We start from the raw sequence: 13,515 nt of genomic DNA, 5'->3' as shown, positions 1-13,515 counted from the left end.
CCCACTCGATTCTTCCTGTAAAGGTTATAACCACTGATCTGAATATTCTAATCATGCAGTCATCCCACCAGGTTTCAGCAATATCAACTAGTTCTAATTTATGCTCATAAACAAGCAATTCCAATTCCTCTTGTTTGTTACCTAGGGCCCTGACATCAGTGTGTAGGCAATTCAAGAATTTCTTCTCTTTATGTCCTTTGTTTCCTTGATCAATTTCGTTCTCAACATCTCAAATTTGTACTAGCTGATTGCTCATCTCTTCTCTCTTTTTACCCTTGCCTTTTGTTATTTTAACCTCCTCCTGTGGATCCAGGACAAGAAGTAGAAAGACTGCTTTTCAGGTAATGAGGAACCATAAAGTACATCTACACTGCAATTGAAGACCCGTGGCATGGCCGCAGCTGGCCGGGGTCAGCTGACTCAGTCTCACAGGGCTCGGTCTGTGCGGTTAAAAATAGTGTAGATGATTAGGCTGGGGCTCTGAGATCCTGTGAGAGGGGAGGGTCTCAGAGGCCGGGCTCCAGCCTGAGCCCCAACATTTACACTGCTATTTTTGGCCCCACTGCCTGTGCCCCATGATCCCGAGTCAGCTGACCCAGGCTCTGAGTCTTGGTGCCACAGGTTTTTTATCACATATCACTAGAGCTTATCAAGTCAAAGTGTACTTGCTGAATTTCTCCTGGAAATGAATGGGGAGTTAGTGCAGACTCAGAAGCACAGATGTCGTGTGTGCCCCTAGGGAAACACCACTGAGTAAATGGGCAGCTGAATTCTGTATCTGCTGGAGTTTTAGAGCGGTCTTTGGCAATAGTTGTATGTGGAGTGTATTTCAGTGCTCCATTCCAGAGGTGATAACGGCCTGGAAAGCCATGGCGAGATCCATGACCGAAAGACAGGAGCATAGCCTAGCAGGCGGAAATAAGGAGACACATTTCATAGAGATCATCTGGGGCTGTCAAAGTCTAATTCACTTTTTAAGAAGTCTAAGTTTTTTTGTTTCAAAATGCCCTGGGTTAACATCCTGCTGCTGGCTGGGACTGGACATACATGAAATAGTACGAAAGGCAGGTAACTAAGTGTTGTAGAAGTTGGAGTTTCTATGACACTTTCACCTTCAAGTCCAGGTAGAGGAAGCTACAATAGTCTAATCTGGTGATGGTAGTAGCAAGTATCACAGTGGGAAGGGATGAAGAGTCTCATTGCCAGCCAGAGGCGGACTAAAGCAACAATAGCAAGTAATGCAGTCTGTGTGACCAGGAGCAAGGAAGATCCAGGAGGAACTCTATTCTGCAAATTATCTTTCTGTTTGGACATGATGCTTACATCACTAAACCAACACCTGTTTAAATGTGCAGCACTATCCACCTTATTCCACCCTTGCAAATGAATGGAATGTCCAGCCAGAGCAGATAAATATATCAGCTGGATATTTCTTCAAAAATTAATAATATTGGAATAACCAGATTGATATTCAAATGGTCATTATTAGGCATTAGAGTTCATACCATCGTGTGATAAATAGCACAGTCAATGTATAATCAATGGGAAAAAATGTTAATTTAGTCACCACAAATGCAGTTTTAGCCAATGAAAATCTATTTGTGAATTTTTGTTGAATTTATCAAATAATGTTGATAAAAATAATATGTTTCTGAAATGTTGAAACAAATTGTTTTATTTTGACCCGACTTGAAATTTTTCATCTTGATTTAAGGCATTTTAGCAAAAGCAACGCAGGATAAGCCTCACAAAATGGCTGCGTAGGAGAGCAGAAGGAGGAAGCCTCCCTTTCAACCATTAGCCCTGTGGCTACGGCACTCAGCTACACTATGGCCAGTTGAATACCCCCTTTTGTCTGCACTTGGTCTTGGGTCTCCCAGATGAGTGCTCTCCAGGCTTTTACAGAGTCATGGTTCTTTTTCCCCAGCCCAATGACTATTCATAGTCTTTCAGGATGTCTTCACAGAAAAAACTCCAGAAGCTTGTGTCTTTATTGTTTCTTGATTTAATTTAAGGAAGGTCTTAACCCGAAAACATTTTAAAATACGTATTCACCAAAAAAAGGTAGAGTTGCCAAAAGAGAATTACACCTAAGTCTGGACAGTCCAATACGATCGCTGAGAAGTGCTTTGTCTAATAACCTCAAGCTTTTCTCCAAAATTCTCCCCTGCTACAGCCCAAACATGCCATATTTCCCATAGAGGGAGGGGCTGGTATTTTCCAGAATGGTTCAACAGAGTTGATATTGAGACTATAAACAGGTAAACCCTTCCCTACAGAATCACTGTAGTGACAGTGATGAACAATGATGATCCCTGGCTGCTGGTCTTCCTCGCAGAGCTGACTGGTCATGTGGTGCTGGCTCTCCTTACTTCCACCAGCTGAGCTATGTTAAAAAGCTAAAATATGTGTACTGTCCTAATATCACTTTGCATCATAAGCAATTGAAGTTTCCATAGCAGTACCGTGTGATCACAAAGGGGAGAGGAGGTGTTCCATGCCATTGTGGAGGGAAGAGATTAGTGCATGTGGTGTGACACATGCTAGGAAAATTTCAGAACCCTGAACTATGATGTTGCCATAATAAATACATATTTGTACAAAAGAAACTTCCCAAATAATGGTATGTTCCCATGTTTTTTGTAAAATTGTACCCCTAGTATGGATAACATAAGGTGAACTGACCTGTCCCGTTCGTACTTGTATGCAGCATCCACCAGCTCCTTGGCTTCATCAGTGCTGCTCAAAAAGAATGGATCTGGCAGTGTCTCCAAGATATCTAGTCCAAAGAGAGGAAAGAGCAGGACATGAGGACAACTCCTTCCCACCAGCTCACTGCACAGACCCAAAGTGAAAGGAGCACATTTCTTCTCCTTCATGCAGTGAATTTGCTGGATTAACCTTTAGACATAAAGGAAGGGAGACATGAAGCAAAGTTAAACTGAGGGGTACCTGGGTGAAACTGAATGGCCTGTTCATATAGGTGAGATCACACTAAATGATCTAAAGGTCCTTTCTGGCCTTATACTCCATGAATCATAGAGCTCTTGGTTCTCCAGTTCCTCAAGAGGACCAGGATGTATTCCAGGAAGGAACTTAATAGGTAGAAACTTTTGGATAGCCAGCCATTCTTCAGCTCTCAGCTGAAGCTGATCGTGTCTGCATCTGTGTTCTCAATTTTCTCTGCTCCCACAACAAAACCTATGGCCAGCAATCTGAGGCCACAGCCATCCAAGACTCAGCCCAGTTCTCCTCAGACTCAATCCCTGCTACAAGCTGAGGCCCTATCAGTACTGACAACCCCAAGGGTTCAAAAAGCATAAGTCATGTAATAACACATGATGTCGGCTTAAAACACATGAGAAGTTGAAGGTTTTTATGCTGGGAGAGGGGAAGAAGGTTATTGGCCTTCTGGTTTCTGAGCTTTTAAGGGGAAGCTATTCACCCTCATTTCAGGTTCAGAATTCAACCTAAAAAGTAAGTCATCCAGCTGGTGGCTCCCAGATGCCTGCTCCAGCCCCTTGGGTTGGGAACCTGCCATTCTCTTGTAATACTTGCTTTCACTCTCTCCACTCCCTTATTAATCATAGGGTGGGCAGCACTGGTCCTCACACTGGTTACCGAGAGTTGTCAGCAAACCTTGTGTAATAACTGTGATTCGATTTTCTTACCCCGATCACTGCAGATAAAGCTGGGTGGGTCCAGCTGCAAGCCTACATCTTTCATCAATGCAGGTGTAACTTCTCAGTCCTTTTATCCTTCAGTGGCTGACATTAAAATCATGGAATTTAAAATTTCAAATGTGCATATTTTTGGCAAGGATATCTTTAGATATGGGTGTGTTTAATCAGTAAACTTTCTATATTTTAAGTCTCTAGACTTTCTATATGATGAGTTTACTCCGAAACAGGGATTTGTCAAGGGACAAGTTTATAGTCTAGAGATTTTATGTAGGGAAAACTTTCTGCGCTAGGATGGCTGTGCAAAAAAAAATTTCTGAGTGGCCTCCTGCAAATGTTGCATACAAATCTTAAGCACTAAAATTTCCATTGCTCCATGCATCCATTTCTCTCCCCAGGCACACCCAAGTGGAGGATCCTGGTCTGCATTCATTTCCAGCTGACACAATCAGTACGATAGTGCTTAGAAACTAAGAACAGTTACAGAACTCAGACCCTCTGCAGATTCAGGATACATGGTGTTTCTAGATCAGTTTTGGTCTGTGCTTAGGCTAGGATTGCTCAGAAGGAGTGTAGACCCAACAGCCAAACCCTTCCAACAGAGGCTGCGGTGACTCAGCCCTTAGGCATGGGGCAGCAGCCTATCCCTCAGCCTATCCCTGAGCAGAGCCAGGGACAGACGACCCCCACACTCAGGTATTTCCCCAACCCCATCAGAGCTGCAAGTTAGTCTGTGCAACTCGTAGTGCAGTGACCCTCCTGCTGCCTTGCCACGTAAGAGACTCTAGATTCCCAGCCTGCTTCTAATCCAGTGCTGGCTCCTGCTCCAGCCTTGCCCATGCCCTTCTCTGACTTTGCTCCAGCTCTTACTCCAGCTATGGGACAGTTTGGCTTGTCTACAGACTCTGACCACCTGGCTTTAACCTCCACTCCCACCACCAGGCCTGACTGCCTGGAGCCAACACCTCACAGCTCCCTATGAAACTCATCTAGAATGTTGTTTTGTGTAATTTTTTCATGTCCCCTCTCTAGCATAAACAATCCCGGTCTTTTGAGTCTCTCTCCATAAGAGAGTGTTGCTGTTCCCTAATCATTCTCATTACCCTTCTCCGAAGGCCCTGTAATTATACATTGTTCTTTTTTGAGATGGGATGGACAACACTAAACACAGTATTCCAGATGAGGGAACTGAGTTATATAACAGCCATGTTTTCCTTATCCTTCTTCATCCCATTCCTTATGTATCATAACATCCTGTCTGCTTTTCTGACCACAGCTGTATATTGGGCAAAGGGTTTTATTCAGCTGTTTATAATGAAGCCCAGGTCATTGTCTGAAGTGATACCATTAATTTAGAGCCTTGTACAGTGTATGAGTATTATTCATTGTTTAACACTGAATTTCATCTGCCATTCTGTTGCCCATTCACTTAGCTTGGATAGATTTGTCTGAAGTATCTCAATCTTCCAGGACTTGACTAACCTGAATAATATGAAAGTTGCGATATTACAACAAAAAAACTTCAAATCCAGACTCCAGTGAGAGACTGCTGAATTGGAATTCATTTGCAAATTGGATACAATTAACTTAGGCTTGAATAGAGACTGGGAGCGGCTAAGTCATTATGCAAGGTAACCTATTTCCCCTTGTTTTTTCCTACCCCCCCCCCGCGCCCCTCAGACGTTCTTGTTAAACCCTGGATTTGTGCTGGAAATGGCCCAACTTGATTATCATACACATTGTAAGGAGAGAGATCACTTTAGAAAAGCTATTACCAGCAGAAGAGTGGGGTGGGGGGAGAGAAAACCTTTTGTAGTGGTAAATACCCATTTTTTCATGCTTTGTGTGTATAAAAAGATCTTCGATACTTTCCACAGTATGCATCCGATGAAGTGAGCTGTAGCTCACGAAAGCTTATGCTCAAATAAATTGGTTAGTCTCTAAGGTGCCACAAGTCCTCCTTTTCTTTTTGCGAATACAGACTAACACGGCTGTTACTCTGAAACCTAAATAACTTTGTGTCATCTGCATATAAATTTGTCAACTATGTCCGATTGCTGCTGCAATATTGTGTCCAGTCCTGGGGTCCACAATTCAAGAAGAATGTTGATAAATTGAAGAGGTCAAAGAAGAGTCATGAGAATGACAAAGGGATGAGAAAATCTGTCTTATAAGGAGAGGCTCAAGAAGTTCAATCTATTTAATTTAACAAATAGAAGGTTAAGAGGTGACTTGATTACATCTGAAATTATCTACACGGGGAACAAATAATAAATAACAGGCTCTTCAATCTAGCAGAGAAAGGTGTAACATCATCCAATTCCTGGAAGCTGAAGCTAGACAAATTCAGACTGGATATAAGGCATAAATTCTTTACAGTTAGAGTAATTAACCGCTGGAACAATTTAGCAAGGGTCACTGGATTCTCCATCACTGACAATTCTGAAGCAAGAGCTGATGTTTTTCTAAAAATATACTCTAGGAATTATTTTGGGGAAATTTTGTGGCCTCTGTAACACAAGAGGTCAGACTAGATGATCACACTGGTCCCTTCTGGCCTTGGAATCTACGAATATACAAGGCTGATTAAAGAAATAATTTAGTTTTTCAGCAATGTCCTTCCCAATTTTTACTGCTCTATTTAACCCCTGGTAAGTCCGCGGACCCACTGATTCTTTAGTGGACTTCCTGCTTCTTCTAGAGAATTTCTTGTTGTGTTTATACCTTCATCTATTTACTTTACAAAATCCATCCTAGCCCTCCTCATTTCCCTCTTACATATTGACTGCTGTAGAGTATGTTCTTGTTAGTTGGCAGGTCTGGGGCTGGATTTCCAAATCCCAAAGACTTTCTCTCTGGCTCAGATAACCTCTTGAAGACTTGAACTTTGCCATTTACTTTTCTCTTCCTGGTTCCCTTTTTGCTCAGCAGATTGCATAAGACAACTACTGTTTTCTTAGATAGCCAAATCTAAGGGTGTTGCTTTCTTTGCTCTTGGCGTTAGGGTTTTCCGAAGAGCTTCCTTATTGTATTGAAATCCCCTTTTCTGTATTTAGTATCACTGTGAAAGTTTTTTATCCTTATTTCCCTTCCTTATTTCCCTTCCCTTTGTTTTTTATCCTAATTTCCTTTATCCTTATTTCCCTTCGCTATTAAGCATTAAGTATAATATATTATATAATATTATATTATATATATATTATATTATATTATATTATATTATATTATATTATATTATATTATATTATATTATATTATATTATATTTTAGATGCTGAAGTAATTTGAATCAAAACTGTATGCAGAGTCTGTACATGCCCCAGAAGTCTACTGTGTGATTTTTAGTCATAACCAGTTCTTTAGAGCTTTTAATCCTTTAGAAAAAAAGCTTTAGAGCTTTTAATCCTAGCAGGAGTCCATGAATTTTTTCAGTGCATAAACACTTACGCACATAAATATTTACAGCTGAGGTCTAATTATAGAGTACATTGGTGGTGACCCTTATTGAAATTGCCCAGGACTTCCCATTATAACACCCTGTTTTCCGTTGTTATCACTTGGCCAATCTTTAATCTTTCAGGGGCTGGAACTTTCCAGGAGTCCTTTCTGCCTCAGGCAGAATATTTTTGGCAAGTTGAAGCAAAACAGTTCAGCTGTTTCTATGACGGAACAATAGGCAGCGTTGCCAACTTTTTTCCAGCCATTTCCTTGAAGAGCTCTAGTGCCTCCATGAGTTGAGAACTGAATTTTTGCAAGAGAATAAGTCTGGAATCAGAGATTTTATTTATTGTCAAAAATGAGCTGCCTTGTTTTTGCCAAAACTTTCCCAAACGAATGCCAAAAGAAAAACCTGAGGGTTGGGGGGTGGGTGCAAAAGCGGGGCCTCTTTTGATTATACTGCCAATCCATTTTGTTTTACTAAAAAGGACACTGGTGAGTCAGCATGGTCCTGGACTCAGAAACTAGCAGACTTTGCATTAGAAGACCTGGGTTCTGTTCTTGGCTCTCCTGTATGTGACTCTTTCTGTCCTGGAGGCAGGCATCTACCCTCTCTGTGCCTCAGTTTCCCCATCTCTAGAAAGGGGATAACGATCAGGTCCTCTGAAGTCCTTGGATATTCACGGTGAGTATATACTTCCCAGGCATAGGTTTTGTTTTGGGTGGGAGAGGGAACACTGCAAACCCCTATAGTCTGGGTGGGGGCCCACAATGAGTTTCCCTTTGGATCCCACCACAAAGCATTATACCCCTAATGCAGAACACCAGCAGCAGAAGAAAGGGGACAGTACCATTTATGGAAGATCCAGATGCCTGGCTCAGGCTCAGGGTCACCAAGAATCCGAAGAGGGTGATCCCTGGAGAGAAACACAAATACACCTGGGTTACTAGCAATAATTACAGGAGGTAAAGGGCCCACAGATGTCATCCGCACACTGAAAGAGATCAACTTCCACAGCTCTGTTTACTGAATATTTGTATCAGTGTTCTGGAAGGAAACATGGATTTGCTGCTGATAAAGTTTGCAGGTGAGACTAAGATTGGTGGGGTAAAGGATTTTTCCCCCAGAGGAGATTGGCAATAACTTTTGGTTTTGTTTTTTTCCCCTTCTTCTGCAGGATGGGGGCTTGCTAAGATCATCTGGGCATATTTCACTAAACCAGTTCCCTGCCACTGCAGGAGCCTCAAGCACTGGTGCACCTTGTCCCTCCTGTCCTCTGCCTGTGGCTCACAATAGTTTAGCCTCCTGAGGGCTGCAATACTTTAGTCCAAGCCAATTTCCTGGGCTCAATACAGGGGTAACTGGGTGGCGATTACTGGCCCGTGGGGTACAGGAGGTCAGACTCGATTGGGTGGTCCCTTCTATGACAGAAAAGCCTGAAAATCGAGAGTGCTCTATAAATGCTCAGAAACCAGAAAACAAATAAAACCTACATTTTTTGAGGAAAAACTCTCATTTTTGGAGCCTGTCTCATGATTTTTGATTGCTTGAGGTTGTCAAGCCAGAGCTTCTGACCTGGGAGGAGGATTTCTGACTTGGGAGCTTGGAGGTCAAATGGAGGGGCAAGAGTTTAGTGCTCTGAGGATGGGACGTTTGGTAGGAAGGGAGTTTTTAGAGCTGGGGGCCAGGTGGGAGGAGTTCTGAGCAGGGGAAGGGTTCTGAGCCTGAGGTGGTTATGGGGAGCATGTGTCTGGGGGTCAGGTGGGAAGGGGCCTCGTCAGCCTGGAGTCAGGTCAGGACAGGAGGGAGGGTTCTGAACTTGGGGAGGTTAGGTAGGAGAAGTTCTCAATCAGGGGGTTGAGCTTGGAGGGGATTTTCAGCAGAAGGCACTGGGTTGGAGAGGGTCAAGGAGAGTTGACTAAGGATGCTGAGCTGGGTGGAGGACAAGTTGGCATGAGTGGAGGTAAATTGGGGGAGGACATACATGAAGGTGTTTAAGAGACCATAAAGATTATAGGAAGGGACAAGCCTGACTGGAAGGGGGAAGACAAGGATGAAATAAATAATAGGGGAGATGATAAAAATATTTACAATTCCAGACACAAGCTACATTAAAAGATCACTGTTCAGTGAAGTCAACTGTTCAAAAGTTAGGAAATACCAGAGTAAAGTTTGCCCGTACAACCTTGGGTCCTCTTCTGCATATGCATTGAGATAAAGTTTATTTTTGTCTACAGGACCCCTGCCTTATTCCTTGCACAGGACAGACTGTGTTCACTGAAAGAACATTTACTCAATATTTTGTCCAACTCTCACTGTCCAGTGTGTGGCCCCAGGCCTTATTTACTGCACCCTATTCAAAACCTGCTCTGAAAACACAATTATTAATTTCCTCGTGAGATGTTGTATGCTGCTTATTGCTATAGTTTCTCAGCACTTCACAATTAACTGATCTATTTTCTCAACACCCTGGGATCTGAGGGGGTGTTATTATCCCCATTTTACAGATGGAGAACTGAAGCACAGAGAAGTTAAATCAAAAGAATCCACTAATTTTCGGTGCCCAATTTTGTGATACGTAGGACCCATTTTTTCAGAGAACATAGCATTAAAGCATGGAGGTGCTAGAACTTCTCAATTAAACTATTGTAAGAAATTTTTTTAATGGGGCTAAACTTTTATTTTTCCCTAATCTCATTCTGAGAAATGGCTAAACCATTTTTCTGAAACTGACAAACACTCATCAAGGAAAATTTCAGCCAAAAAGTTAAAGTTTGGCAAGGTTGTAAGTCACGAAAACTGGGTCTTAAAATGGGACTTTTGGGGCAAACTTAAATGTAGGTGGCACTATTAGTTCCATATATAATAAAGAGCTGCCTAGAGAAGGGAGATCAGGAGCTTCTATTCTGCCTTTCTCACACTACAAGAAAAAAGGGGCCATTTGAGGAAATTTAAAAGTGGAAAATTCCAAACTGTCATAAAAAGAAATGGTTTTTCACACAGTGTGTAATTAAACTGGGGAACTCACTGCTACAGGATGTCACTGAGATAATTAGTGAGATTGAAAAAGGGGCTGAAGATTTGTATGGATAAAGGAACATCCACAGTTAGTTAGCGCTAACATACATTTTAGAAGAGTTATTGAACCTCCTGTTTCAAGGTTTAAGTCAATCACTAAGTAAGAGAAATTATGAGGATCCATAATGCTGGGGGTTGGGAGAGGCAGGTTAGCCCTCATTTCTATAATGGAAAGATTCTTGCACTTTTCTCTGAACAACTGTGTTTTCTATTCCCCACAGTCAATTACTGTAAAGTATCCCAATGTTTCCTCCTGAAAGGGATGGGGTGGGAGCAGGGGAAGGGGTGGGAGAAGGAACTCCTTTTCTTCCTATTTCTTTATCAATTTCTCTCACCCAAAGGGAACGAAGGAGGGCCAGGGCTCCTACAGCCCCACTCCTGCCCATTTCTGACTCTTCCTTACCACACATGGCTTTTCATGCCCTCCCTCAGAAAAACACTGCCTATTTTATTACAAATGTCAAAGTCATAAAAAAGAGAATAAAGAGTAACAGCAGCTCACCTGCCATCTCTGCTCAGCTGGTGAGGGTAGCTCAGTGACTTGGTCTTTTATAGCAGCTGCACTGATCTCAGGGCGGGCACTCACAGAGTTTCATCTGGGCTTTGGGGTTAGGCTGAGCCAAGTGGAAATATTTACTGCTTCTTCCCTAGATGAAGTTGAGAAATACACACTACTTCATTCTTTCCAGGCAACAGATCGTTTACTTTGTGATTCATCCATAGAACAGGGGAAGAGGGCTATATTTTACATTGCAGTTCCTTAACTTCTAGGGAACTGAATGGTGAAAGAGTTCATTATCAGTTAATTTTGTGATCTTCACTATTCCAGGTGATTGTGGACTTAGGTTTGCATTTTTCATAGAATCATAGAATATCAGGGTTGGAAGGGACCTCAGGAGGTCATCTAGTCCAACCCCCTCCTCAAATCAGGATCAATCCCCAACTAAATCATCCCAGCCAGGACTTTCTCAAGGCCTTAAAAACCTCTTAGAAAGGAGATTCCACCACCCTCCTAGGTAACCCATTCCAGTGCTTCACCACCCTCCTAGTGAAATAGTTTCCTAATATCCAACCTAAACCTCCCCCACTGCAACTTGACACCATTGCTCCTTGTTCTGTCATCTGCTACCACTGAGAACAGTCTAGCGCCATCCTCTTTGGAATCCCCTTTCAGGTAGTTGAAAGCAGCTATCAAATCCCCCCTCATTCTTCTCTTCTGTAGACTAAACAATCCCAGTTCCCTCAGCCTCTCTTCATAAGTCATGTGTTCCAGTCCCCTAATCATTGTTGTTGACCTTCGCTGGACTCTTTCCAATTTTTCCACATCCTTCTTGTAGAGTGGGGCCCAAAACTGGACACAGTACTCCAGATGAGGCATCACCAATGCCGACTAGAGGGGAATGATTACGTCCCTCGATCTGCTGGCAATGCCCCTACTTATACAGCCCAAAATGCCGTTAGCCTTCTTGGCTACAAGGGCACACTGTTGACTCATATCCAGCTTCTCGTCCACTGTAACCCCTAGGTCCTTTTCCTCCCCATACTGGTCACCTCCTCTCCATACTGTGCTGCTCAGTGCAGTAGTCCGGGAGCTGACCTTGTTCGTGAAGACAGAGGCAAAAAAAGCATTGAGAACTTCAGCTTTTTTCACATCATCTGTCACGGGGTTGCCTCCCCTTTCAGTAAGGGGCCCACACTTTCCTTGACCTTCTTCTTGTTGCTAACATACCTGAAGAAACCTTTCTTGTTACTCTTAACATCCCTTGCTAGCTGGAACTCCAAGTGTGATTGGGCCTTCCTGATTTCACTCCTGCATGCTTGAGCAATATTTTTTCACTCTTCCCTGGTCATTTGTCCAATCTTCCACTCCTTGTAAGCTTCTTTTTTGTGTTTAAGATCAGCAAGGATTTCACTGTTAAGCCAAGCTGGTCGCCTGCCATATTTACTATTCTTTCTACACATCGGGATGGTTTGTCCCTGTAACCTCAATAAGGATTCTTTAAAATACAGCCATCTCTCCTGGACTCCTTTCCCCCTCATGTTATTCTCCCAGGGGATCCTGCCCATCAGTTCCCTGAGGGAGTCAAAGTCTGCTTTTCTGAAGTTCAGGGTCCGTATTCTGCTGCTTTCCTTTCTTCCTTGTGTCAGGATCCTGAACTCGACCATCTCATGGTCACTTCCTCCCACTGCCTCCCATATTCCCCTCCACTTTTGCTTCCCCTACTAATTCTTCCCGGTTTGTGAGCAGCAGGTCAAGAAGAGCTCTGCCCTTAGTTGGTTCCTGCAGCACTTGCACCAGGAAATTGTCCCCTACACTTTCCAAAAAGTTACTGGATTGTCTGTGCACCGCTGTATTTTTCTCCCAGCAGATATCAGGGCGATTGAAGTCTCCCATGAGAACCAGGGCCTGCGATCTAGTAACTTCTGTGAGTTGCCGGAAGAAAGCCTCGTCCACCTCATCCCCCTGGTCCGGTGGTCTATAGCAGACTCCCACCACAACATCACACTTGTTGCTCACACTTCTATACTTAATCCAGAGACTCTCAGGTTTTTCTGCAGTTTCATACCGGAGCTCTGACGGTCATATGGCTTTCTTACATACAATGCAACTCCCCCACCTTTTCTGCCCTGCCTGTCCTTCCTGAACAGTTTATATCCATCCATGACAGTACTCCAGTCATGTGAGTTATCCCACCAAGTCTCTGTTATTCCAATCACATCATAATTCCTTGACTGTGCCAGGACTTCCGGTTCTCCCTGCTTGTTTCCCAGGCTTCTTGCATTTGTGTATAGGCACTTGAGATAACTCGCTGATTGTCCTGCTTTCTCAGTATGAGGCAGGAGCCCTCCCCTCTCACACGCTCCTGCTCGTGCTTCCTCCCGGTATCCCACTTCCCCACTTACCTCATGACTTTGGTCTCCTTCCCCCGGTGAACCTAGTTTAAAGCCCTCCTCACTAGGTTAGCCAGCCTGCTTGCGAAGATGCTCTTCCCTCTCTTCGTTAGGTGGAGCCCGTCTCTGCCTAGCACTCCTCCTCCTTGGAACACCATCCCATGGTCAAAGAATCCAAAGCCTTCTCTCCGACACCACCTGCGTAGCCATTCGTTGACTTCCATGATTCGACGGTCTCTACCCAGGCCTTTTCCTTCCACGGGGAGGATGGATGAGAACACCACTTGCACCTCAAACTCCTTTATCCTTCTTCCCAGAGCCACGTAGTCCGCAGTGATCCACTCAAGGTCATTCTTGGCAGTATCATTGGTGCCCACGTGGAGAAGCAGGAACGGGTAGCGATCCGAGGACTTGATGAGTCTCGGCA

The 13,515-nt window shown here is 43.5% G+C and overlaps 1 protein-coding gene across 1 annotated transcript in view; it reads right to left on the bottom strand.

Annotated features, from left to right (window-relative positions):
• The window catches only part of LOC142000616 (myeloperoxidase-like), a 71,196-nt gene extending 60,379 nt beyond the window's left edge, over positions 1-10,817 (bottom strand). Inside the window, exons 1-3 of the mRNA XM_074975027.1 lie at positions 10,699-10,817; positions 7,969-8,034; positions 2,686-2,779 (exon numbers count right to left, since the gene is read on the bottom strand). Coding sequence (XP_074831128.1) covers positions 2,686-2,779; positions 7,969-8,034; positions 10,699-10,705 — 167 coding nt within the window. The 5' untranslated portion in view covers positions 10,706-10,817. The remainder of the gene's footprint in view (positions 1-2,685; positions 2,780-7,968; positions 8,035-10,698) is intronic.
• Between the last annotated feature and the right edge of the window lie 2,698 nt (positions 10,818-13,515).

The sequence above is a fragment of the Natator depressus genome, chromosome 17, assembly GCF_965152275.1.
Source record: "Natator depressus isolate rNatDep1 chromosome 17, rNatDep2.hap1, whole genome shotgun sequence".
NCBI classification, from domain to species: domain Eukaryota; kingdom Metazoa; phylum Chordata; order Testudines; family Cheloniidae; genus Natator; species Natator depressus.
Note: the sequence above shows the minus strand (reverse complement) of the source record. Positions and strands in the feature narration are given on the sequence as shown.